General features: G+C 32.9%; 5 protein-coding genes, 1 long non-coding RNA gene and 3 other non-coding genes across 10 annotated transcripts in view; 3 read left to right on the plus strand and 6 right to left on the minus strand.

The window, feature by feature from the left end:
- Positions 1–3224: 3224 nt before the first annotated feature.
- Positions 3225–4015, minus strand: LOC132798341 (uncharacterized). The gene is made up of 2 exons (XM_060810161.1): positions 3962–4015; positions 3225–3906 (listed from the first exon to the last, which is right to left on the minus strand). Exons 1-2 carry the CDS (start codon positions 3995–3997, stop codon positions 3418–3420), a joined length of 525 nt encoding a protein of 174 aa, XP_060666144.1. The 5' UTR covers positions 3998–4015; the 3' UTR covers positions 3225–3417.
- A 571-nt stretch (positions 4016–4586) lies between these two features.
- LOC132798431 (uncharacterized) lies at positions 4587–5244 on the minus strand. Its single transcript, XM_060810285.1, has 2 exons — positions 5175–5244; positions 4587–5119 (listed from the first exon to the last, which is right to left on the minus strand). Exons 1-2 carry the CDS (start codon positions 5208–5210, stop codon positions 4631–4633), a joined length of 525 nt encoding a protein of 174 aa, XP_060666268.1. The 5' UTR covers positions 5211–5244; the 3' UTR covers positions 4587–4630.
- A 4085-nt stretch (positions 5245–9329) lies between these two features.
- Positions 9330–9524, minus strand: LOC132783798 (U2 spliceosomal RNA). Its single transcript, XR_009632213.1, has one exon. It is a non-coding gene; the product is annotated as a U2 spliceosomal RNA (small nuclear RNA).
- Positions 9525–9725: 201 nt separating this feature from the next.
- LOC132783785 (U5 spliceosomal RNA) lies at positions 9726–9849 on the plus strand. Its single transcript, XR_009632200.1, has one exon. It is a non-coding gene; the product is annotated as a U5 spliceosomal RNA (small nuclear RNA).
- Positions 9850–10593: 744 nt separating this feature from the next.
- On the minus strand, positions 10594–11255 carry LOC132798760 (uncharacterized). Its single transcript, XM_060810728.1, has 2 exons — positions 11215–11255; positions 10594–11153 (listed from the first exon to the last, which is right to left on the minus strand). The coding sequence occupies exons 1-2, from the start codon at positions 11245–11247 to the stop codon at positions 10644–10646; spliced, it is 543 nt and encodes a 180-aa protein (XP_060666711.1). The 5' UTR covers positions 11248–11255; the 3' UTR covers positions 10594–10643.
- A 1531-nt stretch (positions 11256–12786) lies between these two features.
- LOC132798412 (uncharacterized) lies at positions 12787–13605 on the minus strand. The gene is made up of 2 exons (XM_060810265.1): positions 13564–13605; positions 12787–13505 (listed from the first exon to the last, which is right to left on the minus strand). The coding sequence occupies exons 1-2, from the start codon at positions 13594–13596 to the stop codon at positions 12993–12995; spliced, it is 546 nt and encodes a 181-aa protein (XP_060666248.1). The 5' UTR covers positions 13597–13605; the 3' UTR covers positions 12787–12992.
- An 838-nt stretch (positions 13606–14443) lies between these two features.
- Positions 14444–15188, minus strand: LOC132798210 (uncharacterized). Its single transcript, XR_009633913.1, has 2 exons — positions 14943–15188; positions 14444–14880 (listed from the first exon to the last, which is right to left on the minus strand). It is a non-coding gene; the product is annotated as an uncharacterized LOC132798210 (long non-coding RNA).
- Positions 15189–18392: 3204 nt separating this feature from the next.
- LOC132783620 (protein sickie) overlaps positions 18393–25010 on the plus strand; it is a 213243-nt gene continuing 206625 nt past the window's right edge. The window contains exon 1 of one of the 2 annotated variants that reach the window (XM_060788905.1): positions 18393–18477. In XM_060788905.1, coding sequence (XP_060644888.1) covers positions 18418–18477 — 60 coding nt within the window. In that variant the 5' untranslated portion in view covers positions 18393–18417. The remainder of the gene's footprint in view (positions 18478–25010) is intronic. The other variant, XM_060788903.1, reaches the window with a different exon arrangement.
- On the plus strand, positions 22436–22575 carry LOC132783782 (U4 spliceosomal RNA). The gene has a single exon (XR_009632197.1). It is a non-coding gene; the product is annotated as a U4 spliceosomal RNA (small nuclear RNA).

Consider the following 25010-nt stretch of genomic DNA (forward strand, 5'->3'; position numbering starts at 1 on the left):
ATTAAGTTTTTCTTGTACAAAAATTTCCTCCTCTGCAGGTTGCCAAACAATGAGCCAAGTTAATGTCCCAGAACACTGTCAAGGGACGTTATTGTTTGGCTGGTGGAAAGAGTGCTGTAAATTGTCATAACTATAAGCAGTTGTTGCAGTCTTTGCTGAGTTGTCGTTGTTGTGGAAGCTGTTGCAATTAGCTGCCAGCTGTCTGTGTAAGTCGGAATTTGGCTGTGCTGTATTTAACCTGTTGGGCATCCAGATCTACAATAGCTTCAACTTGTGCCACAACTTTGTTGCTTTTAGTCAGTTTAGTAAAAACTTTTTGCCAACTTACTTTGCGATGTCAACTTGGATAAGAGCTTGGCATCTTCCAGCAGTAGAATAGAAGCAATTAGAGAACAATGAGATAAATAAGTTTCAAGTACTATATCCCCTATTATGGCTATCAAATGATACAATTTTATATTTGAAAATAAAAACCACTTTGAAAACCTTTTATTATATATTTTGAAAACATGTTCTTACTACATATACATAGGATTTCCTTGTTTTTAAATCAGGAACTTTAAATAAATAAGCCGATTAGGTTTTTTTTATTTTCCATTAAAAAATAATCGGATTACTGAGCACAACACAATTGTCACACATCAGCTTAGAGCGCTTTATGTGTTTTTAATTACCGAAAATATAAAAAAGAATTACACTTTTTTAAACTTTTATCATATTGAGAATCTTTGAAAATGATGATAGAATTCTTCAGAAACACTTTATATAGTACATAATCTACAATCTTTTTACAAATTTCTGCTATGTATAAATAATTGTTTATATTCTTGAAGTAGAACAATATGAAAAGTTGAATTTAAACTCTCAGAAGCATTTTTAATTTAAAAGCTTATTTTTGTTGTGGTACTACTCGAAAGTCATGTTCCAATTTGCCTAGAATCCTTATGCTTCTTGGCGCCATTTTCTCTGCAACGTTGTGCAGTGATCCACAAATACAGCTGCATGGAGACGCACAACACAACTGCAGACTGAAGACGTGGCGGGGTAAGAAACTACTTTGTAGTACAGTTTGTCATAATTTGCAACTGCTGCAGTGCAGTGAAGTGCAGTGCTCCCTGTCGCCCCCGCACTTCTGCTTGTGCTTATTAACTGCTGAGCCATTTGGAGTATTCTATGAAGTTAATAGAGAAGAACGAGAGAAAGGCCAAGAGCGAGAAATAGAGAGAGAGGAAGGTGAGGGAGGGGACAGTACAGGGCATTGGCTTGGCATTTGCATGGAGCATGTCCTTGCTGCTTGTTGGCGTCGTTTGTTGTCCTTTGACTATGTCGCTGCATAATTTATGACTGCTTACTTGGTAGCTGTGTATGCAGTTGGCTTTTTTAGCCAACTGCCACATGCCATTTGCCACTTGCCACATGCCACTTGCCGCATGCCACTCGAAGCAAGTTTGCTTGCATTTACCAAGTGCTGACCCTTCGCCGGAGCGTGAGACTGCGTCAATGCGTGGCAGGACTCTTAAATCAGCTGCACTTTGAGTCCGATTGATACCACAAAGACATACACAAATAATTTGCATAAGTCGCACGAGACTACTTTAAGCGCCTCGGGCCCACACGTATTGCCTCGAAGTTGCACTAACTCAATTATTCATCAATTTAATTTATATCCAGCACGCAGTCGTCCAGTCGATTTAATGGCCATACTTGTGTCAGCATTGTGATTTGAGATTAACATGTGCTTGCCACGTACAACATTCCATTTGCCTCGCTCTCACTCCTAGATTTATGTATACTTCGTACATAAGCAGCTAATAAATTTTGGTCGTGCAGCATATGGAGAAGGAAGAAGCAGAAGGACCTCCCATGGTAAAAGCCAAACTTGGCTGCTGCCCGCTGGGTACAAAATGAGTTGTTGTTGTTTTTGGTAGTACTTCAATCTTAGCCTTTTCCCCCTTGACCCCTTCTCTGCTACTTCAACTTTAAGTTATTGTAAATATTACTTTTGTTTTTGTACTTAATTAGTTCAGTGCTGTTTTGCAATTTATTAAAGTTTTCATAAAGGACGTCATTAATCGTTAGGCTGCAAATTTTTTGACATTTTGTAAAGTGAATCATTAATAATAAGAGGACAAATGTACTTACTGAAAACATAATTAATTAAGTGAACTCAAAATTCACTTCATTTATCTAAAAGAAATCACAATAATTTTGCAATGAGTTTATCAACGATTAACAAAATACATTTTTTCCCTGGTATAATTCTTGATAAACTAAGAATATTTAGAAAATTTAAATATCTCAGCATTACATTTTTATTTCATATTAGAGTAGAGTTATGAAGCTTTGTTTTAATCTGCTTTATTTGCTTATGCAATGGAATAAAATTCTAATATAATTGAAAATACATGGCGATTATTAAATTGTACTTGATTGAGATCAATTGTTTTATCTTTAAGAATATAATGAATTCCTTTTTTGTATGCATATATTATATGTAAACTTGATTGAGATCTATTGTTTTATCTTTAAGAATATAATGAATTCCTTTTTTGATGCATATGTATATTATATGTTAATCAATGCATTATTATGAAATGCCTTGAATGGATGCGGTTAGACTGCATAATAATCGGAAAATATAAATACGATAATGGCCTCAATTTGTGTAGTGTTGGAATTGTGTCTTTGAATATGTAGTGCATTCATTAAATGCATTAAATACAGCAATCAGCCTTATTGATTAGTATTAGAGTCTTATCAACAGCTAGATTTCATCAATCATGCTCTGCAAATAGTTGGGTATTAATACTCACCAGAAGAGTGAGAATCACTGTAAACGCAATGTGTGTCTTGAAAGAATATTCAAAGTAAACTGTTTGCCCTGATAAACTGATATTTCATACTATATGCACCGATGTAAAACGACTGCTCACGCAAACACCGAACACAGCCCAAATTAAACATTTAAGATATATAAGATATATAGTATATATACGTATATATTTGTAAGGCATCGACATCCAAATTTATATTGCTTTATTTCATTCAATATAAATTAAATTTATATATTTATGGTTATACAATATATCGCTAACAAAAGAGATAAAGATTTAGTTAAATTTTCGTTTCCGGAATAGTTTCGTCGTGGATGGAATTTTTATAAAAATAGTTTTTAAGGGGGTTTTCAAGTTGGTTAAGTAATTCAAAGTGTCACAAATGATATAAATTTTAATTTTATTATAAATTATTATGCGTGTCAAAAGACAAGGAACTTATTGTGCAGAAGATTAATTCGATCGTATTAAATCATATGGACTCAATGATTATACGTAATATGCATAAATTCTTGAGCCATTCAAATCAAATTATTGACATTATGTAGCACAATGCGTTTTGTTCATTACAATTTTATAATGTTTACAATAGTAAAGATTGACAAACAATCATTTCATCGTACAACTCTTCGCTTGATTTATCTAACAGTGTTGATTTTATATCTAATAGAATATGTGCGATTCCTGCTTTCTCTGCTGCTTCAAGAATCTCCAAAGCGTTTACCTTAAATGTTGAATATCGTTGAGCTCTTCGTGCAAGAAAATTTGATTTTAATTTGGAATATTCCCCATTTGTATACCGATCGAGTTTCGCCTTTGAAAATTTAGGTAAGTCAGTTTCTTCTAGTCGAGCATAATCTCTAGTGAAGGTAACATTCCAAGTGCTTAACTTATCGGAATACGATTGCCACTGATCAATTTCCTCTTTAGGTGCAATATTATGAGACACAATTGATTTTGCTAAGATAATCAAAGTTCCTATCTCATCCTTATTGATGGGTATTTGAGCGTCCTCCGCAGCTTCTCTCAAATCGTGTTTAAGATCGTTGGTTGGAGCGGCACCTACGATGCTCTGTAAATAGTTAAGTTAATACTGGGACTTCTAACTAATTACCTCTGCAACCTACCAGAAGAGCGAACATCAGTAAATACGCAAGATGCATCTTTGAAAAATTTTTAAAGCAAACTGACTTTTCAATTGCCCAATCATTCGTTTATATACATATGTAGAAACCGATGTCGAACAGGTGATCGTGTAAATGAAAGCCGAAAACAGCCGAAGTTTAATACACATATGTACGTCAATTCTTTGGTGCTTAGGTCAGTGTTCAAAGATAAGAAATATATACATATGTTTGTAAAGCATTGGCATCAAATAATATATGTATATTGACTTGTATAATTCAGAATTGTCGCTAATTAAATATATCCTATAAATTAAATTCGCGATACACAATTTTCGTCATGGGAAACGTGTCCTTTTAATAGAAATGTTCTCAAAGGGTCTTTCAATCCAGTTAAGTAATTCAAAGTGTGGGATTTGGTTTTATGCTTTGAATAATATAATTTATTTTTGCTTACGTACAGCATGTACTAAAATACAAACAACTTTATCTGAAAATCAAAAACTATAATTATGCTTGAATAAAGACAAGGAACTTATTATGAGAAAAATCATGAAACTAGAGTATAAGTATATATGTATGTACATATTTTCTTAAGAATTTCAAATCCAATATTTTATGTTAATTAGCAGAATGTGAAATGCAATTTTGTTTATTAGAATTGTATAATGTTTACAATTTTATATAGAGATTAATGCACATTTCAATGACAAACCTTTCGTTTGTTAGATCGTTTAATTTTGATATGTAATCTATGAGTGTATGTGTGACTCCTGATTTCTTTGCTGCTTCTAGAATTTCCATTGCGTTCACCTTACATGTCGCATATCGTTGAGCTCTTAGAGCATCAAACTCAGATTTAAAATTTGAATATTCCCCATTTGTATACTGATCTAGTTTCGCCTTTGAAAATTTAGGTAAGTCAGTTTCTTCTAGTCGAGCATGATCTCTAGTGAAGGTAACATTCCAAGTGCTTATCTTTTCGGAATATGACTGCCACTGATCAATTTCCTTTTTAGGAGCAATATTATGAGACACAATTGATTTAGCTAAGGTAATCATAATTCTTATCTCATCCTTATTGATGAGTATTAGAGCGTCCTCCACAGCTTTTCTCAAATCGTGTTCAAGATCGTTGGTTGGAGCGGCACCTACGATGCTCTGTAAATAGTTAAGTTAATACTGGGACTTTTAACTAATTATCCCTGTAAATTACCAGAAGAGCGAATATCACAAAATACGTAAGATTCATCTTCGAAAAAATTTTAAACAGAACTGACTTTTCAATTGCCCATGTATCAGCTTATATACACACTGATCACGGAAATACACACGAAATGAGACGAAGTTAGATATACATATATACGTCAAAACATTGAAAAATATTCAAAACACACATATTTTTCAGTTGCCCATCTATCAGCTGATATACACACCACTGTACGACTGAAATACACTCGGAAAAGACAAAGTTAAATATATATACGTCAAAGCCTTAATACTTGAGTCTGTGTTCAAAGATAAGAAATATTTATGTAATAAGTCATGGACAACAAATAATGTATTGTCTTCTTTAATTCATTGGTGGTACAATTTAAATCAATGTTATAAATTCAATTAAGTGATACATTTGAATGTTTATGTTTAAACAAGCTATTACTTGAGAAACTATGGGACAAAAACGGGTAAAAGTTATCGACATAAACCAATTGAAGATTTAGTTTTCATTAAAAAAATACAGTAGGCGGTCGCCTAAGAGAGTGGTCCTGTTAACAAAAATGTCTGTCAAGGGACTTTTTACGAAAGTCATAAAATTGTATTTAATTTTCCATTCAATTATTTTATTTGCCGATAATTTCGAGCACACTAACTTTAAATGCCGCAGTTCGTTGAGCTCTGAGTGTTAGAATATTAGTTTTAGCTTTGGAGTGGATACCATTTGAATATTGATCTAATATTTTTTGGCAACTTCTGAATATGATTCCTGAAAATTTGGTTGCGATCAGAAAAAAACTGTGGAAGTAATTAAAGAAATACTTTTGTATGGGCAAAAACGCCTCTGGTATATTGTGCCGTCTATGGTATATTTTGATTGTGGTACTATATCGATATACCACATATACCGTTTGGTATACTTTTAGTATTTTTGCAGTATAATTTGTATATTTTGAGAATAATACCGCAAAATATATTGCTTTTATTCAAAATGGGTAGCGGGTATCTCACAGTCGAGTAGCTTTCTTACTTGTTTTTCTAATATTTTATCATTTGAATAAAGTTTTGATATTATAGCAAGTTCTAAATCCTTAACATACTGTAGAGTACTTTTGATATGATCGTAACCATTGCGACTGCTGGATGTATTGAAATTGGTGAACAATGCTTGCCAATTCTTAATTTCTTTTCTTGCCGCAACTCTGTTCGACACAATTGCTTCAGCTACAGCAAAGAGCCCTATTGTTTCATCATTTGCCATAAGGGCTTCAGTTTCTTCAACTGCATGTTTGACATCATCGATGGGATCCTTGCTAGGAGCAGCACCTACGATGCTCTGCAAATAGTTAAGTTAAACAGAGACTCCTAGTCAATTATCGCAATCAATACACACCACGATAGCGAAAATTACTATATACGCAATATGCATCTTTAAAAAATATTCACAACAAACCGGCATTTCAATTGCACATCCATCAGCTTATATACAGATGTTGAAGGCCTGATCACGCATGACTTTAGTGACTTTCAGGTTTCAAGAGATCAAAAATATATTTTTCAACATTTATATATATTTGGTATAATATATTCAATTCAATTATTTATTAGTTTACTGATTATTAATACAAGTTAAATTGTAGTTGTGAAAATGCACTAATACTAAAGCCAACGTTGTTCTATTCACTTGCAATTAACCAGAACCTAAAAAAATCTAGATTTATATTTTGAATTAATATGTATTTAAAAGTAAATATCAGTACTCAAAATTCAAATGAGTCATAGAAAGCTCTTGGTAACGTCAGCACTACGTCAATTTGAGACATTGTTTTTTAAATTTAGAATGTCCATGATCTCTGAGGGTGCAGATAAGCTCAATACACGAAAAACAAGCATCATCTATGTACACATTAAAAATAAAACCATCCCATCAACTTTGACGTAAGCAGATTTACTGGAAGACAGAAAGAGGAACAAATAATAATATAATATGATATTTCAATGCTTTTAGTAACATTTAAAACAAAGACGCATTGCAAAGAGGGTTTTAATTTGTTTCATTTTTCGCCTTGTGGTTTTTGGCAAATATAAAAAATTATTTATAAACATATTTTTTAATATGATAAGATTGTTTTATTTTGATAATTTGATATGGGATAAAGGCTTTAAGCAGGCATTCTGAGCCCTCAATCTTGTAGCGGTATTCCTTTTATGTTTGGAGCTGTGTAAAACCAAGTAAATTGTTTTCTTGAACTTAAGACTTAGGCGCTGTTTATGTCTGGAAGAAATTTTTGTTTACTAATGTTGATAAGAGTCGAATGATGCTTAACATATTTTTGTACGACTTATATAAGACATTTAATTTAGAAATTCAAGTAAAATAAGAATACTCCAGACCCATGCTTAGCACGGGGAACACTTTTAAATGAAACGAATGAAAAGTTAAATTTGTTGATACAAAAATTATAATTGAAATTAATTTAAACTTCAAATTAACTTTAAAATTCAACAAAAAATATATTGATGAACATTTAATAATATATAATTATAAAACAACTGCTGAAGTCAGTTCATGCCGGGGTAGAACAAAAGTCGAAGTACTAAATGGGCAAAGGTACATAAAATATTTTGCAAATCTAGTAAAAAAAATTGAAAATGCTTACAATCCAGATAAGAAAAGCACGGTCAAAGGAACCAAAAGCTGTGTTTTTGTTTGTTTTAAACATTTTGAATTATGCTTGAAAAGATTTTTTTCTGAAAAAATTTTCAATAAACAACATGTGTTTTTAACAGTAGATTCTTAAATTAAGTACGTTCAAATTATTTGGTTTGTAAATCCAAACAGAATTGTATTCAATTCAAGTTCAAAGTTTTATAATGCTAAATGCAAAAAGATTTCAATAGCCAGCGGACCTCTATTAATCGGACCCCTTCTTTTCCGAAATTCGTTTTGTTTTTCATACATAAAGAAATCTGTTAACCATTCGTATCTGTCCAATAAAGATTTCACTGTACTATACTTTGATGTTAACCCACATCCCTTATCAAAAACAGCATTTTATTTCAATAGTTTTTTTTTTGCTAGTATTAAACGAATTCTTTTACAATTATTATTATTATTACTTCCAGCCTACTTACATACGTCATCTAAGTGAATGCGGATGTATAGTAGATTAGACAAGATGCTAAAAGCGTATAAAAAGAGAACGATTCATTGGTTATTTCAGTTGTTTAAAAATACTGCTCAAGATGCGTATTTTGCTTGCTGCTAGTTTTATTTTTCTTTATTCACTACTTTGCGAATGCTCACTTCCAAACGGAGATTTTTCCACTTTAGCAACATTAACTGAAGTTGATAAAGAGACAATTAAAGAATTAAAGGATTGGCGCATCGACAAAAGCTATTATTTATTAAAGGAAAGAAACCTAACTTCATACGCTATGGCAAAGTCAATTGTGTACCATAATATTGCTGGCAATAAGACTCTGCGATGGGCGAAGGTGATTATCGAATATTGGAATCCGGAATCACAACTGATTTCTGAACAGGATTTAAGCAATCTTCCTGATGGTACTAATCACATGTTCGAACAGTTCTATGATACTTATACGTCAGAGAGACGTAGACGAAGGGCGCAGTTTAACACTTGGACAAATGGCGAATGCCAAATTATCTTTAAAGCTTATCATAATAAGATTTCGGCTATCCACAATGAATTTTTAGATTTAATGAAAAAGTCAGTAAGCAAATTAAGCGATAACATAACAACTTTCTTCAGACCTTTAATCGAAGAAGCCAATAGTCCAGATAGGGATCAGGCACTCTTAAGCTATGCCAGATTACACGAACTATTGGTGAATAAATTGTAGTTTAAATGAATATTTCAAAGTAAATAAATAATCCACTATAAAAAATGTGGTTTGCCGGATTTCAAAATATGGGTGTGTACTCATTTAAATTATATATTTGGGTGATTTTGCTGAATCACAATTTTGTGTTTCAAACAACTATCATGAGTCATGCGATTGCGAATTGTTCATGCTATAATTATCTCAAACAACGCCGCTGTCACAGCGGCTCAGCACTATTGACTGTCCTTGGTCGAATTGAAATATCCCTAACTCAACAAACAACAAACCTATGATTTTCCATTTATTAATTAGTTGGGCCGAATCCCGGCGGTACTGCAATACCGGGCCAACCCGTGACAGAGGTGGAGCAAGCTCCTAGCACTCCGTCTGATTCCAAAAATCAGTTTAACATTTGTTGTTCTCCAATGGAGAAACTATCAGATGTTAAGCTGATAAGAACAGATACTACACTTTGATCTTAGCCATAAGGCCGAGAAGCGATAACTTCAATGTGGTCTATATCAGCCACTGCATGGACCGAGAGCAATAACCACTTGCGAATTTTAAATTACACAAACCAAGCCTACTAGGGGTAGTTTTCGGTTTAGGGGTGACTGGGATGCACTTTTCAAATCTGTTCTTATAATTCTCAATCAGTTAAGGTGTGTCATTAGTGAGATACCTTAGTGTCGATCTGGATTATTTACTCTGGCTTCTTTTCATCTGTCGAATAAATCTTTCGCCTTTTACTAAAGATTTCCGTGGAAAGGAGCACTCTAATGAGTCTAAATTGAATTTTTAGTGTTGTGCCTGGCATCGCCGGGCCAATTAGTAATACATATAAGACAACTTTGTAGTTAATACAGAATAAAGTATTCACTACTAATTCTATTTTAGAGACAGTCGTTGCTATTTGGAAACTTTCAAGAAGCGAGCTAGTATGGTTCTCTTGAAATAACTGAATAACTCAAGGTAAAAACTGATATTACCATATTTACTGAGGGTTGTCATTGTAGTGCTAGCTATTTTTCCTGTTGGTTTCCTTACTAGCGGCTATCAATAAAGTTTACTTACATACGTACAGAATTTAAGTGTAATTTCTGACTGTGCCAACCAAGCAGTTAAAGGCATTAAGTTGATGTGACTGTATTTTGACATGAGTGTTCTACGATCATTAAGCTTAGTTGGTGCTAGCCGTAAATTTGGCTTGTAAAATGGTCTAGACATAAAATTTAATAAGCGTTCAAAATTGCCCCGCATTTGACAGCTGTTGCGCTTTCTGTATATATCCTTTTTATGTGTGTCAACATTTATGACAGCTACAAAAGTCAATTAGCTCTGGCAAAGCGGCATTTACTCTTAACGCATTAAGGGGCCTGTACTAAGTACAAATACATAGTATCAACCCTCTGTAGACTGATGCTTATCTTGTAGAGAAATAACATGCACCACGCGCAATGATGATTTCTTGACCAAATATATGTCTTCTAAACGATGAATGAGATTGGAGAGTCAAAATGTAGCACACATTTCTGTTTGTCTTCTGATTCGGATTCCCTTCTGTTCATGCACGCATTTCCATCAATAGATTGAAAACAAAAAATACTTTTACATAGGATATTTAGTTATATTGAAATAATTTGGAAATTAATTGGTTTATTTTGTTTGGATTTTCAACAAACTTATTATAAAATGCATCCAAATTTGTATCAGTATAACCAGCTTCCTTAGACAAGCGAATCATATCATTGGCTTTAGTTACAAATTCAGCATAAAGTTGTGTTTTCAATTCCTTATTCTTAGCCTGGCTCTCGTTAAAGCCACCATTTGTATAATAGTTTAATTCAGTCAAAGATGTCAGCTTTGGTTCAAGCTTATCGGCTTCGCGTAAGACGTTTTCTATTTTTTCCCCATTTTCAGCCCAAGTTTCATGTAAATGAACAAACTTATCTTGAACTGCTTGCCACTTTGAAATATCCTTTTCGTTTATATGCTGACTGTCAATAACTTTTTGGAAAATTTCTATTAAGCATCTTACACCTTCACGACGAATTAGTGAAGCGGTCTCTTCAGCGGCCTTTCGCAAATCGTCTTTGAGACTATTTCTTGTTGGAGAAGTATTTACGAAGCTCTGTAATAATATTGGGTTTTATAAACAACTTGTGTCTGTAGTATTTTTTTTTAATACGAACCAACGCGAGCACAAAAATGAGTATACAGCGCATCTTTCCTAAATAAGTGTATTGAATACTTGAAGTAATTTTGCTCAATTTATATACGATTTTCAGATGAGTAAAATAAATATGCGACTATAATCAGAATATGTACATTCGCATAACGGATGTCTATTATCAACATCAAGAAACCTTGAACTATAAAATTTGATTATTGACGTAAACCCTAAATTCAAATCTAATTTTATTTATAAAATGTCATAGAGTATAAATTACTCAAAGCACTCAACTTTTAAGTTAAATACTAAAATTTATTATACTTTTGTATAATTAAGGTAATCCAGCAATGAATAAATATTTAATGGATAATTACGCGTTTTATATAAAAATTACATAGCAAATGAAAAAAATATGTGTAGGAATGGCAAATGAACATTTATTTTATTGATTTTAATTTTCCAAGTTTGAATTCAAATTAAGTAATTTGTATTTTAATATTAATTAAATTAAATTTTTTTTTGGCGAATAAGATGTATTTTACAGTTAAACATAACTTTTACGATTGATTCTATTACGACTTGATTCTTGCCACCTTATTATTATTTCAAATTATTTTGAAATTTATTTTATTATAAATCATCATTAAGGTATTTCAAAAATATAGCAAAGTTATCATCGGGTTTTTCAACAAAATTGTTAAAATATAAATCTATATCTTTATTAGTATACCCAGCTTCCCTATACACGCGAATAATTTCTTTGGCTTTAGTTTCGAATTCAGCATAAATTGGTGTTTTTAATTCCTTGTTTTTAGACTCGATGACGTCGAACGCACCATTTGTATAATAGTTCATTTCGATTCTAGATCCCATTTTTGGCTGAAGGCCATTCACTTCATTAACGACGTAGTCTAATTTTTGGCCGTTTTCAGCCCAAGTTTCATTCCAATAAGTCAACTTATCATGAAATGTTTGCCACTTTGCAATATATTTTTGCCTTACACGATGACTCTCAATAACTTTTTGGGAAAGTTGTATTGCGGCCCTTATATTTTGTCGGCGGATAAGTGAATCCGTTTCTTCAGCAGCCTTTCTCAAATCGTCTTTGAGATTATTTCTTGTTGGTGCAGTACTTGCAAAGCTCTGTAATAATTTTAAATTTTATAACCACCTTATGACTGTAATTTTGTTTAATACGAACCAACGCGAGCAATAATAAGAGTATGCAGCGCATCTTTAAAAAATAAGTGTATTGAATATTTGAAGGTATTTTGCTCAATTTATATACGATTTTCAGATGAGTAAAATAAACATGCGACTATAATCAGCATATGTACATTCGCATAACGGATGTCTATTATCAACATCAAGAAACCTTGAACTATAAAATTTGTTTATTGACGTAAACGCTAAATTCAAATCTAAATTTATTTATAAAACGTCACAGAGAATAAACTTCACAAAGCACTCAACTTTTAAGCAAAATACTTATACTTATACATTTGTATAATTAAGGTAATCCAGCAATATAAAAATTGCATAGAAGATGAAAAAAAAATATGTGTAGGAATGGCAAATGAATATTTATTTTATTTGATTTTGATTTCCCAAGTTTGAATTCAAACTATGTAATTTGTATTTTAATATCAATTAAATTAAATCGTTTTGGCAAATAAGATGTATTTCACAATTAAACTTAACTTTCACGATTGATTCTATTACGACTTTATTCTTGCCACTTTATGTGCGCATTTACTCTAAAAACTCTATATTCAAATTATTTTAAAATTTATTTTATTATAAATCATCATAAAGGTATCTCAACAACTCATCAAAGTTTTCATTGGGATTTTGAACAAAATTGTTAAAATATAAATCGATATCTTTATTAGTATATCCAGCTTCCCTATACACGCGAATAATTTCTTTGGCTTTAGTTTCAAATTCAGCAAAAATTGGTGTTTTTAATTCCAAGTTTTTAGACTCGATGACGTCGAACGCACCATTTGTATAATAGTTCATGTCGATTCTAGATCTGGTTGTTGGCTGAAGGCCAATCACTTCATTAAGGACGTAGCCTAATTTTGGGCCATTTTCAGCCCAAGTTTCATTAACATAAGTCAACTTATCGTGAAATGTTTGCCACGATGCAATATATTCTTGCTTTATACGCTGAGTGTCAATAACTTTTTGGGAAATTTGTATTCCGGCCCATACATTTTGACGGCGGAGAAGTAAATATGGTTCTTCAATAGCCTTTCTCAAATCGTCTTTGAGATTATTTCTTGTTGGAGCAGTACTTGCAAGGCTCTGTAATAATTTGGAATTTTGTAAACACCTTATGTCTGTAATTTTTTTTAATACGAACCAACGTGAGCACTAATAAGAGTATACAGCGCATCTTTGAAAAATAAGTGTATTGAATATTTGTAGGAATTTTGCTCAATTTATATACGATTTTTAGATGAGTAAAATAAATACTCGACTATAATCAGCATATGTAACATACACTCGTATAACGGATGTCTATTATCAACATCAAGAAACCTTGAACTATAAAATTTGTTTATTGACGTAAACGCTAAATTCAAATCTAATTTTATTTATAAAACGTCACAGAGTATAAACTTCTCAAAGCACTCAACTTTTAAGCAAATTCTTAAATTTATTATACATTTGTATAATTAAGGTAATCCAGCAATGAATTAATATTTCATGGATAATTACTCGTCTTATATAAAATTGCAGAGAAGATGAAAAAAATATGTGTGGGAATGACAAATGAACATTTATTTTATTTGATTTTAATTTCCCAAGTTTGAATTCAAATTAAGTAATTTGTATTTTAATATTAATTAAATAAAATTTTTTGGCGAATAAGATGGATTTCACAATTAAACTTAACTTTTACGACTTTATTCTTGCCACTTGTGGTAAGCAGAGAAATACAGAAATGGGCCGGCTGATACTTTACACATTTCAAGTATTCATAATGCCACATATAAGTCACAATTATCAGAATACATTTCGAATGTTAACTGCGTTTCAAATTAAAATGTTGAACTATTATAAAAAAAATTGCCCTATTACCAAAAAAGAAAGCACATTTTTAGAGATAAAATATTATAAAATACTTGTATATAATATATCTTTCTGTATTCAAATTATTTTGAAATTTATTTTATTATAAATCATCTTTAAGGTATTTCAACAATTTATCGAAGTATTTATTGGGAATTGCAAGAAAATTGTTAAAATATAAATCGATATCTTTATTAGTATACCCAGCTTCCCTATACACGCGAATAATTTCATTGGCTTTAGTTGCAAATTCAGTATAAATTGGTATTTTTAATTCCTCGTTTTCAGACGCGATGACGTCGAAGGCACCATTTGAATAATAGTTTAGTTCACGTTTTGGCTCAAGGTCATGAGCTTCATTATCAACGAAGCCTAAATTTTGGCCATTTTCAGCCCAAGTTTCATTCCAGTAAGACAGCTTATCATGAAATGTTTGCCACTTTGCAATATATTTTTGCTTTATACGCTGACTGTCAATAACTTTTTGGCAAAGTTGTATTACGCTTCTTAAATTTTGACGGCGGATAAGTGAATCCGTTTCTTCAGCAGCTTTTCTCAAATCGTCTTTGAGATTATTTCTTGTTGGAGCAGTACTCACGAAGCTCTGTAGAAATATTAAGTTTTATAAACACCTTCTTACTTTAGTTTTTGTTTTAGTCTACCAACCAAAGCTACAAGAACCAATACAAGTATGAAGCGCATCTTGTTAAAATTATTGTAGTCAACATTTAGAGGAATTTTGCTCAGTTTATATACGATTTGCACAGCTGTGCGAAATACATTTGCAACTATTATCAGCTTATGTACATTCGCATTACGGATGTTTATTATCAGAATCATCAAACCTTGAATATAATTTTTGTTTCTTGACGTAAGCCCCAAATTCAAAACTGATTTTATTTATGAAAAATAACAAAAGCCACCAGCTTCTACGAAAAAAAAATATTTTATTTCTTTAAATCTATTATAAATCTTATATAAATAATTTAAATTAAAAACACCTACTACATTGTTCTGCATTGTTTGTTTATTCTTAAACCTTTTTTGAATTAAGAACTAAGAGTATTGAGCAATGCAAAAAATTCGCGCACACGATGTTGAAGAAAACTATTAGACAATTCATCTAACTATGCATTAGTATGTCCAGCTTTCTTATACAAACGAATAATTTCGGTTTCTCGAGTATGGAAATCATCAAACATTTGCTTCCTCATTTCTATATTTATGTCTATTATCAACATCAAGAGACCTTGAACTTTATAATATATTTATTGACGTAAGTACAAAATTTATTTTATTTTTGAAAAATAAAAAACATAAAATTAAATACCCGATGTCCTCGAGGTCCGAGGTTATACGTTTAATAGATTGCTATATTCAAATTATATATTGTTTAAATACTTTTCAAAATTATCGCTTCTTTGTGTTACTTTTAAATCTGTTTTAATACAAATTTAAGGTAAATTTCAGAGTTAGCTGCTCAAAAATTTGAAAATTATTCTCATACATTCTATCATGCTTGCAATTTTAAAACATTTTGAAAATAATTGAAAATCATTATACCTTCGGGTTGTGTAATTTTACCCATTTTATATTTGACTTTTATAGATGATGAATGTAAATATACTCATATCATCACTATTAGTATACAATTCGCATGTTAACAGCGTACAAAATTTAGCTTTGAACTTCTACACAAAATACGTTTATGAATATAACACCTAATTAAAATAATAATGCATTTTATTGAATAGAAAACATTATAGAATACATAAAATTTACAAAAAAATTTCTTGCTTTCTTGAAGTTATTTGGAAACTAATATTTTATTTTTTTTATTAATTAAGGTATGACAATAAATTAAGAAAGTAGCTATCTGGATATTTAACAAATAGGTTATATTCGTTATCCAACTCTTTATCAGTATACCCAGCTTCTTTAGATAAGCGAATCATTTCATTCGCTTTAGTTATGAATTCAGCATAAAGTTGTGATGTCACTTCTTTGTACTTAGATTCAATCGCGTCGTAGGCACCATTTGTATAATAGTTTCGTTCACTCCTAGAAACCATTCTTGGTACAAGGTCGGGGACGTATAATTCGTCGGAGTCAAAGTTTTTGCCATTTTCAGCCCAATTTTCATTAAAATAAACCAACCTATCATGAAGAGTTTGCCACTTTGAAATATCCCTTTGTTTTATAATCCGACTGTCAATTACTTTTTGGGAAAGTTGTATTGCGGCCCTTATATTTTGTCGGCGGATAAGTGAATCCGTTTCTTCAGCAGCCTTTCTCAAATCGTCTTTGAGATTATTTTTTGTTGGAGCAGTACTTGCAAGGCTCTGAAATAATTGTGGGCTGTATAAACAACTTGTGACTGTAGTTTTTATTTTTTCTATACGAACCAAGAGCGCGAGAACAATCACGAATATGCAGCGCATCTTTTAAAAATTATTGTAGTGAATATTTGGAGATGGTATTTTGCTCAATTTATATACGATTTTCTCAGATGTGTGAAACATATATGTGACTATTATCAGCGCGCATTCGCATCACGAATGTCTATTATCATAAACATGAAACCTTGAACTATAAACTTTGTTTATTGACGTAAGCTAAGCTCTAAATGCATTTTAGACTTGCGTATGTTTATGAAATATAGCCTATAAACCTATATATAAAGTTATTCGTCCTAATAGATGTCTTGTAGCTAACTATGAAACTACAGAGTAAACGACAGCACCTATAAAGTTCATTCAAGCTATTATACAATCTCTCTGAGATTATTTATTGTAAGAGCAGTACTCGCGAAACTCTGTAAAAGTTTTTAGATATCTTAACCGTAACACTAACTGTTAAATAAGAACCACGAACCCCCGTTGAAATACGAATATGCAGCGGATCTTCTAAATCTGCTTATAAGTTGTACTAAATATTTGTTGACTTTTTGCACAAAAATTAGGCATCTTCAAAGACAATTTAATGTTGATAATATTTACATATATCAGCTTTCAACTCGCGTGATAACCATTTGTTGTCAACACCATAAAGCCTTGAACTTCAACATTTATTTATTTACTGTGAAAGTCAAAATTAATTTTGTTTTTGACAGTCATTAACGAAAAATTTAAGTACTGATTATATATAATTTTCTAAGGTTACCAATATATAACTAAATACAATACATAATACAGTGCCTAACGTACAGTAAGCATTCTATTCAAAAATAATTTATTAATTGATGATTGGTGACTAAGTACAGCGTAAACGACTGCACCTGGAAAGTTAATTCAATCTATTATATAAACTTTTCATCAACTTTTCGCAAATCACTCTGAGATTATTGATTGTTGGAGCAATACTCGCGAAACTCTGTAAATATTTTTAGTTATCTAAACACCTTGTAACTGTATTTTATTTAGAAATCAATTTATTACTGTTCATAACTTGAATGCTTTATTTTGTTTAGTGTTAAAACTGTTAAAAATGTTTTTTTCCCTTAAAATAAGTTGAATAACAGTTTATTTTTAAAGATTTCTTATATGCCCAGAATATGATCAGACACTTCGTTTATCTATTAAATACTTCCAATCAACTGAGTGTCAATACATAGCGATTTCACTATGCTCTCATATTGGCTTGTGTTGTGTGTGTATTTAGCTTATATGTTAAGTCAAAGCACGTAGCGTAAACTTGGCAATAAATCCTGAAAACCCCTTAGTCCCATCTACTCTATCTTACCATCTCTATCTGTGTATCTGTTGTGTTCGCTCTGTTTCCATTGCAAACAAACAGCCCGTTTGCGCTACACGTGGCGTATTAACAATATCGACATGGGCAAACAAGCCCTAAGGGTTGACTGGGGGAAAGTAATTTACACTTTTCCAAACTTTGAGCTTAAGCTTGAATTTTTTGTATACATTTTCTTCTTGTGCCTTTGCTCTCTTTGCAGTCAAATTAAACCATTCAAAGGGGCGGAGGACGACAAAAATTAACACAAATGTATCATAAAGTGACATATCTCGAGCAACCCTCACAACACCAACACCAACAACACCAACAACAACAGCAACAGCGACGACAAGGACACGTGTTAAAAGGCTGTTATCCGTTGCCGTTATCAGTGAACCAGTGAATCAGTATGCCGAACCTTCATCATGTTGACTATAATCGGAAATATTCCGCAACGGAAACGATACAGGTAAGTGAATGCTTGCTCCGACCATTTTTTCACATTTATTTTGGCCAATCGCCAAGTTTGATGGCATTTAAAATTCATCTTGAGTGCGGTAATTAAAAATAAGATATTTCGTTTATTTACGAGCTACCTTCCTTTGCGGCACGCGACCAAAACTGGGCGGCATTTAGCGTTTTCTCTTTTTTCCTATTTTCCCCCATTTGCTATACCAAAACTCGTGTCCATTTCTCAAATTTTCACACCCAGGAAAGAAGCTTTTCGGTTTGCCTTTGACTACGTCTTGATTGATGCGCGCGTTCTGTTGTCTGAGCAGCTCAGCAAATTAATTGAAGAGTTTCTAGCCCCACTTTACTTCTTCATCCTCTGCCTGAACACGCCCCTTTGGCCCGCTAATTGCTGTCATAAATTTGTACTCAACTTGTAGATGGTTACATTCTTTTGGGCCACACAGAAAGAGTACAATGTGCGGGTAACTTAATTGCTTAATCGGGTGTATGAGATGTGTCAATAGATATGTCATTGTGTGTAAGTTGACACCATATTTATCGACCATTTTTTAAACAATTTGGTAACTGACTGAACGTATTTTGTTATGATTAACTAAAGATGTATTTTAGAGATGTATTAAAATATACGATTAGGAGATCAATAATATTCAACTGAGGCAGTTATTTATTCCTTAGATATTGCCTTGTTATATGCATGCGCAGTAAATTAAAAGGAGCTAAATGTCAGTTTGTTTGCACATTGCGATAGCTTGAGAGTATCTGCAAGTCGTGATTTCAACTATCGCTTGATGCTGACTTTCATGTTGTTTCAGCTTTCGGCGTTCCCATGTTAATTTTTTGTTATTGTGTGTTTTTTTTTGTTTTGCACTTACAATCACAAAAAAAAAACGAAGCAAATAAAACAGAACGCGTCGGCAAAGTTTGCTGCTGCTGTTAGCCGGGCTTTGTTTTTGCTTTCTGTTGCATACAAAACGTCGCTTCCGCATGCCAGAGTCGGAGTCGGAGTCGGAGTAGTGTGTATGTAGGTATGTATGTATGTATTTGTGTCTAGGTCCCGGCTACGAATGGAACTTGATTAAGTAGTTTCCGCGTGTTTTTATTTGCACAATAAAAGCATAAAATTTTTGCCGAGTTTGTTGCCCGTTTATTAAAGCTGACAAAAAGCACCATGGCAAAAAGTGTGAAGTGGACGATTTTTTGTGCGGCAAACACGGCGTCATGACGTCTCTGAGCTCTTGCCTCCCGTCTCTAGGAATTCCGGAATCCGGACTGAGGCTAGAACAACCCTGTGGCAAAATGCTAGACATGCTGTTGCTATTTAAGCCGCTATTTTTATGGCTTTTGTCGGAATGATGGCGTTATGACTCTATTGTGACATGGCGCCGACGTGGCATAGTTAAAACTCCATTTACGTGTTTTTTCTTTTTTTGGCCAAGAGAGATAAAACTTTACTCGGATGCAGTTTTGAATGCGGCTACGTATACTCTCAAATTTACATTAAATAAGTGTAGTTAATTTATTGAGTATTAGATAATTATAGTTTCAATATAACGTTGCGTTAAGAAATTTTCAAGTATGTATTAATTTTAAATTCCATAATACCCACATTAAATAATTTAAATATTAAAATATATAATTGAAGTACATGGCTAATTTATATACTTGTCAGTTTTGTTTAATATTTAAACTATTATTATATTTAAATATAGGCTTTAATATATTTATGTTTTTTTTTTTGTCTGATGCGAAATCTTTGCTTTGATTAATTTTACTTAATATTTAAAAAATCGTTGGCTTGCTTTAAGCGGATACCTGTTTCCTCAAAGGCGCAATGAAAATGTTAACAATTTTCAATGGTTTGAGTATTTGTGATGTTTTTGCGTGTACTTTCTGGACTGTCATAAGTATTAGGGCCATATGGCGCCTCCAGACGCAGCCCATTAAAAATGATTGCCAAATGCCGCTACACGAGTCCTGGCAAAAGCAACAAGAATCTCTTGCCCCTGAACACTGAACACTGAACGCTGTGTATAAAGTAATTTCACTTTTCGTCGCATATGCTGCTTCGCAACCTTTTCTGGCCCAGCAAAAAAGTTATACTCTCTTGTTGTTGTTGTTGCTTTTTATTTTTGGCAAAACAAACAACATAAATATGGATTTCTCATTAAAATGCCAAAGTTACGCCGGAGCTGAGGCTGCCGGCACGTTCAGATTGCCGGGCTCATTTGCAGAAGTTTAGCGCCGGCGCAGTAGTCTCTCTCTTTTGCTCTCCCTTGCTGTGTCTCTCTATCTCTCTGCTTTTCTCTGTGTTGCTGTCTGCCTTTGTCGTCGCGACTCCCGACGTTGCTGTCAATGTCAATGTCGGTGGAAATACGCTCTCTCTTCACGGCGCTCTCCGTTTGCGAGTCACGTGCTGCTGTTCCATTGAAGGAATTTCATTGCCTGTTTGCCGGTTTATTCGACCTCCCTCTGCTCAGCCCCCGCTGTCGTCACCGTCGTCCTTAACACTCCAGCACGACAATGTGACGCATTTGTCATGAAACGGATTTCCGGTATTCGCCGTCTTTGTGCCCGAGACTCTTGCTGGGCCATTGGGTGGAAGCTCTGCCTACAACACTCTTGACTTTAAGGCGAGTTTGGGAAGAAAGCAGTGCAGTAGATGGGGCCGAGTTCAGGCACTTGCCCTCTGCCTACAAGTTGTTCAATCTTTTATGACAATGGCACGAGCAAAAAAAAAATATATATAAGAATAGACAAAAAAAATGTTCCTTATGCCCTGCCGCAAAAGTGGCTATTTAGCATTTTAGAGTAGGCGACCCCAAGGCACCCTCCCTATATTCCTTACATATTTTAGCAGTCAAATTGTCTCTGTTATTCCTTGCTGTTGTTGCATGAATTTTTCATTAATTTCATTAGATTGTCGAAGCGATGGGAATTTTAATCAACGCTTTCAACTTGTATAAATATGCAACGAAACTTGACAATGATAATAGTTAATGAGCATTTTCGGTTGTTAAAATGTGCTTGAGCAGTGACAATCAATGAGAAGGGATGAAAACTATTTTGTTGAAGTAAATTGCTTTGCACAGCCGAAATTTCTGAATATGGACGGCACTTTGGCGGCAATTTGAGACGATTTCAGTTAATAGACTGACAGTTGTTTTAATACTGTGTGTGTGCGAAATTATTGCGGGGATATTATGTGAATAGTTAAATAGCCCAAGAAAGGGTACTTTAAGTGCTGATGTCACAACCTTAAGCTATTATTAGTGTGGTCCCTTTGTGCACATAATAACTAAAGTTTTAATAGGCCTTATAACTCGTTAAGTATTTAGTCGCTTTTGCATATCAAGTAATGATGCTTTTTTGTAATAGCTATTTTTGGGGTCGTCTGTTAGGATTAGAGAGTATAAGTATATACATAAATTAGTTCATTTTGTCTATTATGGATATTGTTAATATGATTCTAGCGCATTGCGTGTTACAAATATAAAGAAATTTCTATCATTCTTAAATTCTTAAAGAATTTTCATGGATAGTTGTAAAATTATTTGAATATGCTTGAATGTGCTTAATGTTAAATAAATTTTTTATATAATAATATATGTTCTCAAGTTGTCCATAAGCTGAATTATAAGTAGTTCGTGAATATATTTTATATTTCAAAGATCCTCAATTATTTTTAATAATTGACATTATTCACTGTGGTTTCGATTCAATTGATCTCAAATTACTCTTAACTTTTAAATTTTAATTTGAAACATTTGCATTTTGTATTTAGATTACGTAAAAGATGAATGGCAATAGAATACGATAATCAAATCTTAGGTACGATTACAAAGAAAAGAGTGTAGCTGAAAATTATGCAACATTTTTTCATACATTTAGCTTGTAATTCACAAGTGGTTCTAGTACTTCTTTCCTTTGATCCTTGTATCTGATTTGAAGAAGTTATCTTTGCGCAGAGGCGATATCGTAACCAATGAAGTTCTACTGAGGTGCGATTATTGCTAGTTGAAAACTTTAACCAATACCCCGCCATGAGGACGTGAAATACCGTCCGCTACGGCAATTTTTGGAAGCCCGAGAGGGCTAACTAATTAATCAATTGATAATTAAGTAAGAATTTCAAAGAATTTTTAGCGCGTGACAGTCAAGTTGTTTAGTATTTTATATTTTCTTTATATATAGGTTTATATGTCTCATTAACATACGCGCAAATATAAAATGCATTTAGAGTTTAGCGCTTACATCAATAAACAAATTTTATAGTTCAAGGTTTCATGTTTATGATAATAGACATTCGTGATGCGAATGCGCGCTGATAATAATCATATACACTGCCGCTCAACTGAATAGGTTCACATAAATCCGCTTGCATTTTCACGACTTCTTCATCACGTATTGATCGTACGCATTTTTTTTATAAATACATTTTATCATTATATTTGTGTCAATCAGTGAGTGCTAGTAAGAAACCGTTTGTGATGTACCATTACTTTGCAATTTCTGTTTTGCTATTTCTTTCGCTAATTTCTGTGCAATTTTTTGGTTCAGCTGAAAGATTTTTAGTTTGCAAATAAACTTGACGGTTTAGTGAAACATTTTTGATGCAAATTTTTAATTTCATATATTTCCTTTAAATTAATTGAAAAATGGGACGCGGAGAACAATTATCGGAGTATGAAAGAGGCCAAATTGAAGCCTATCGTGAAAGTGGTCTTAGCCATCGCAAAATCGCTCAAAAAATTGGACGAAGCCAAATTGTTGTGAGTAATTTTTGGAGAAACAAATCATAATATGGCAATAACATGAAAGGCGGAGTCAAACACGCCACCTCTGCGGCAGACAGGAGGCATATTGTGCGAGCTGCGTCCAATTCGCATCTCTCAGCACCCAATATTAAAGAAATTTGCGGTGTTAAAGCCAGTGTGTCAACAGTTAAAAGAGTGATTTTGTCGGCTGATCATCTAAAACGAATGAAACTTAAAAAAAAAAACACCGTTAAATGATGCACGTAAAGTTTCACGACAACTCTTTGCGCCTAAGGACAAGAACTGGACGAGTGAATGGCAGAAAGTGGTTTTTTTCGACGAAAAAAAAAATTTAATTTGGACGGCCCCGATGGATACAACTATTACTATCACGATCTTCGAAAGGAAGAGCATTTCCTGAGCCGTCGCCATAGCTGTGAAGGAGGCGTAATGGCTTGGGGGTCGGTATCAGTCTTTGGCACTTGTGACCTGCAATTTGTTACTTCCAAAATGAGCTCAGAAATCTACAAATCTATAATACAGACAGCCTTATTACACCAATATTTTTCACGTTATTAAATGGACTTACCAGCAAGATAACGCTCCTATTCATACAGCTAGCGTGGTAAAAGAATGGATTAAGGCTCAAAATGTGGACTTGCTCGAATGGCCCCCATATTCACCTGACCTTAATATAATGGAAAACGTATGGGAGTTGCTATCGCGCAAGGTATATGAAGGAGGCAGGCAATTTGATAGCAAAGCAACTTTAGTTGCGGCAATTAAAACGGCCTGGACAACAATTTCGCTGCAAATACTGCAAAATTTGTATAGCTCGCTTCCCGACCGTTTATATGAAGTTATATCGAAAAACGGCGGATTCACTCATTATTAAACTTATTGAAAATTACATTAGAAATGTACTTAAGTATAAGCCAAGTGCCAAAAATATGAAAATATTTTAAGTTACTTATATAATTTGAATTTTTTTAGGTTGAACCTATTCAGATGAACGAAAAAAAATCATTGATTTTGTTAAGCTTTCAGAGGAAAAAATAAAAAGGGAATAAATAATATGTTTTTGAAAAAAACTTTTACAGATTTTAATTTTAATATGATTTAAGAATTAAAGAAAAAAAAATTATGTAAATCGGAAATCGGGTTTGGGAATTATAGATAAATTTCTACCACTGAGATGATGAACCTATTCAGTTGAGCGGCAGTGTATATGTTTCACACATCTGAGAAAATCGTATATAAATTGAGCAAAATACCTCCAAATATTCACTACAATCATTTTTAGAAGATGTGTTGCATATTCGTTCTTGTTCTCGCGCTCTTGGTTCGTATTGAAAAAAACAAGTAAGAAAGCTACAGTCGAGTGCACTCGACTGTGAGATACTCGCTACCCATTTTGAATAAAAGAAATATATTTTGCGGTATTTTCTCAAAATATACCAAATATACTGCAAAAATACTAAAAAAATATACCGAATGGTATATTTGGTATATAGACATAGTACCGTATTCAAAATATACCATAGACGGCACAATATACCAGATTGTCAGCCAAAGCAACTAAGACCCCTAGTAAGTAGGCGTTTTTGCCCATACAAAAGTATTTCTTTAATAACTTCGACAATTTTTATCTGATCGCACCCAAATTTTCAGGAATCATGTAATACTATAGTTATTATTGTATATACCAAAATTCGGAACTCTAGCTTTAAAATTACGCTTGTTATTCGATTTTTTTGATTTGCGGGGGCGGAAG

This window comes from Drosophila nasuta, chromosome 2L (assembly GCF_023558535.2).
Source record: "Drosophila nasuta strain 15112-1781.00 chromosome 2L, ASM2355853v1, whole genome shotgun sequence".
Lineage (NCBI taxonomy): Eukaryota > Metazoa > Arthropoda > Insecta > Diptera > Drosophilidae > Drosophila > Drosophila nasuta.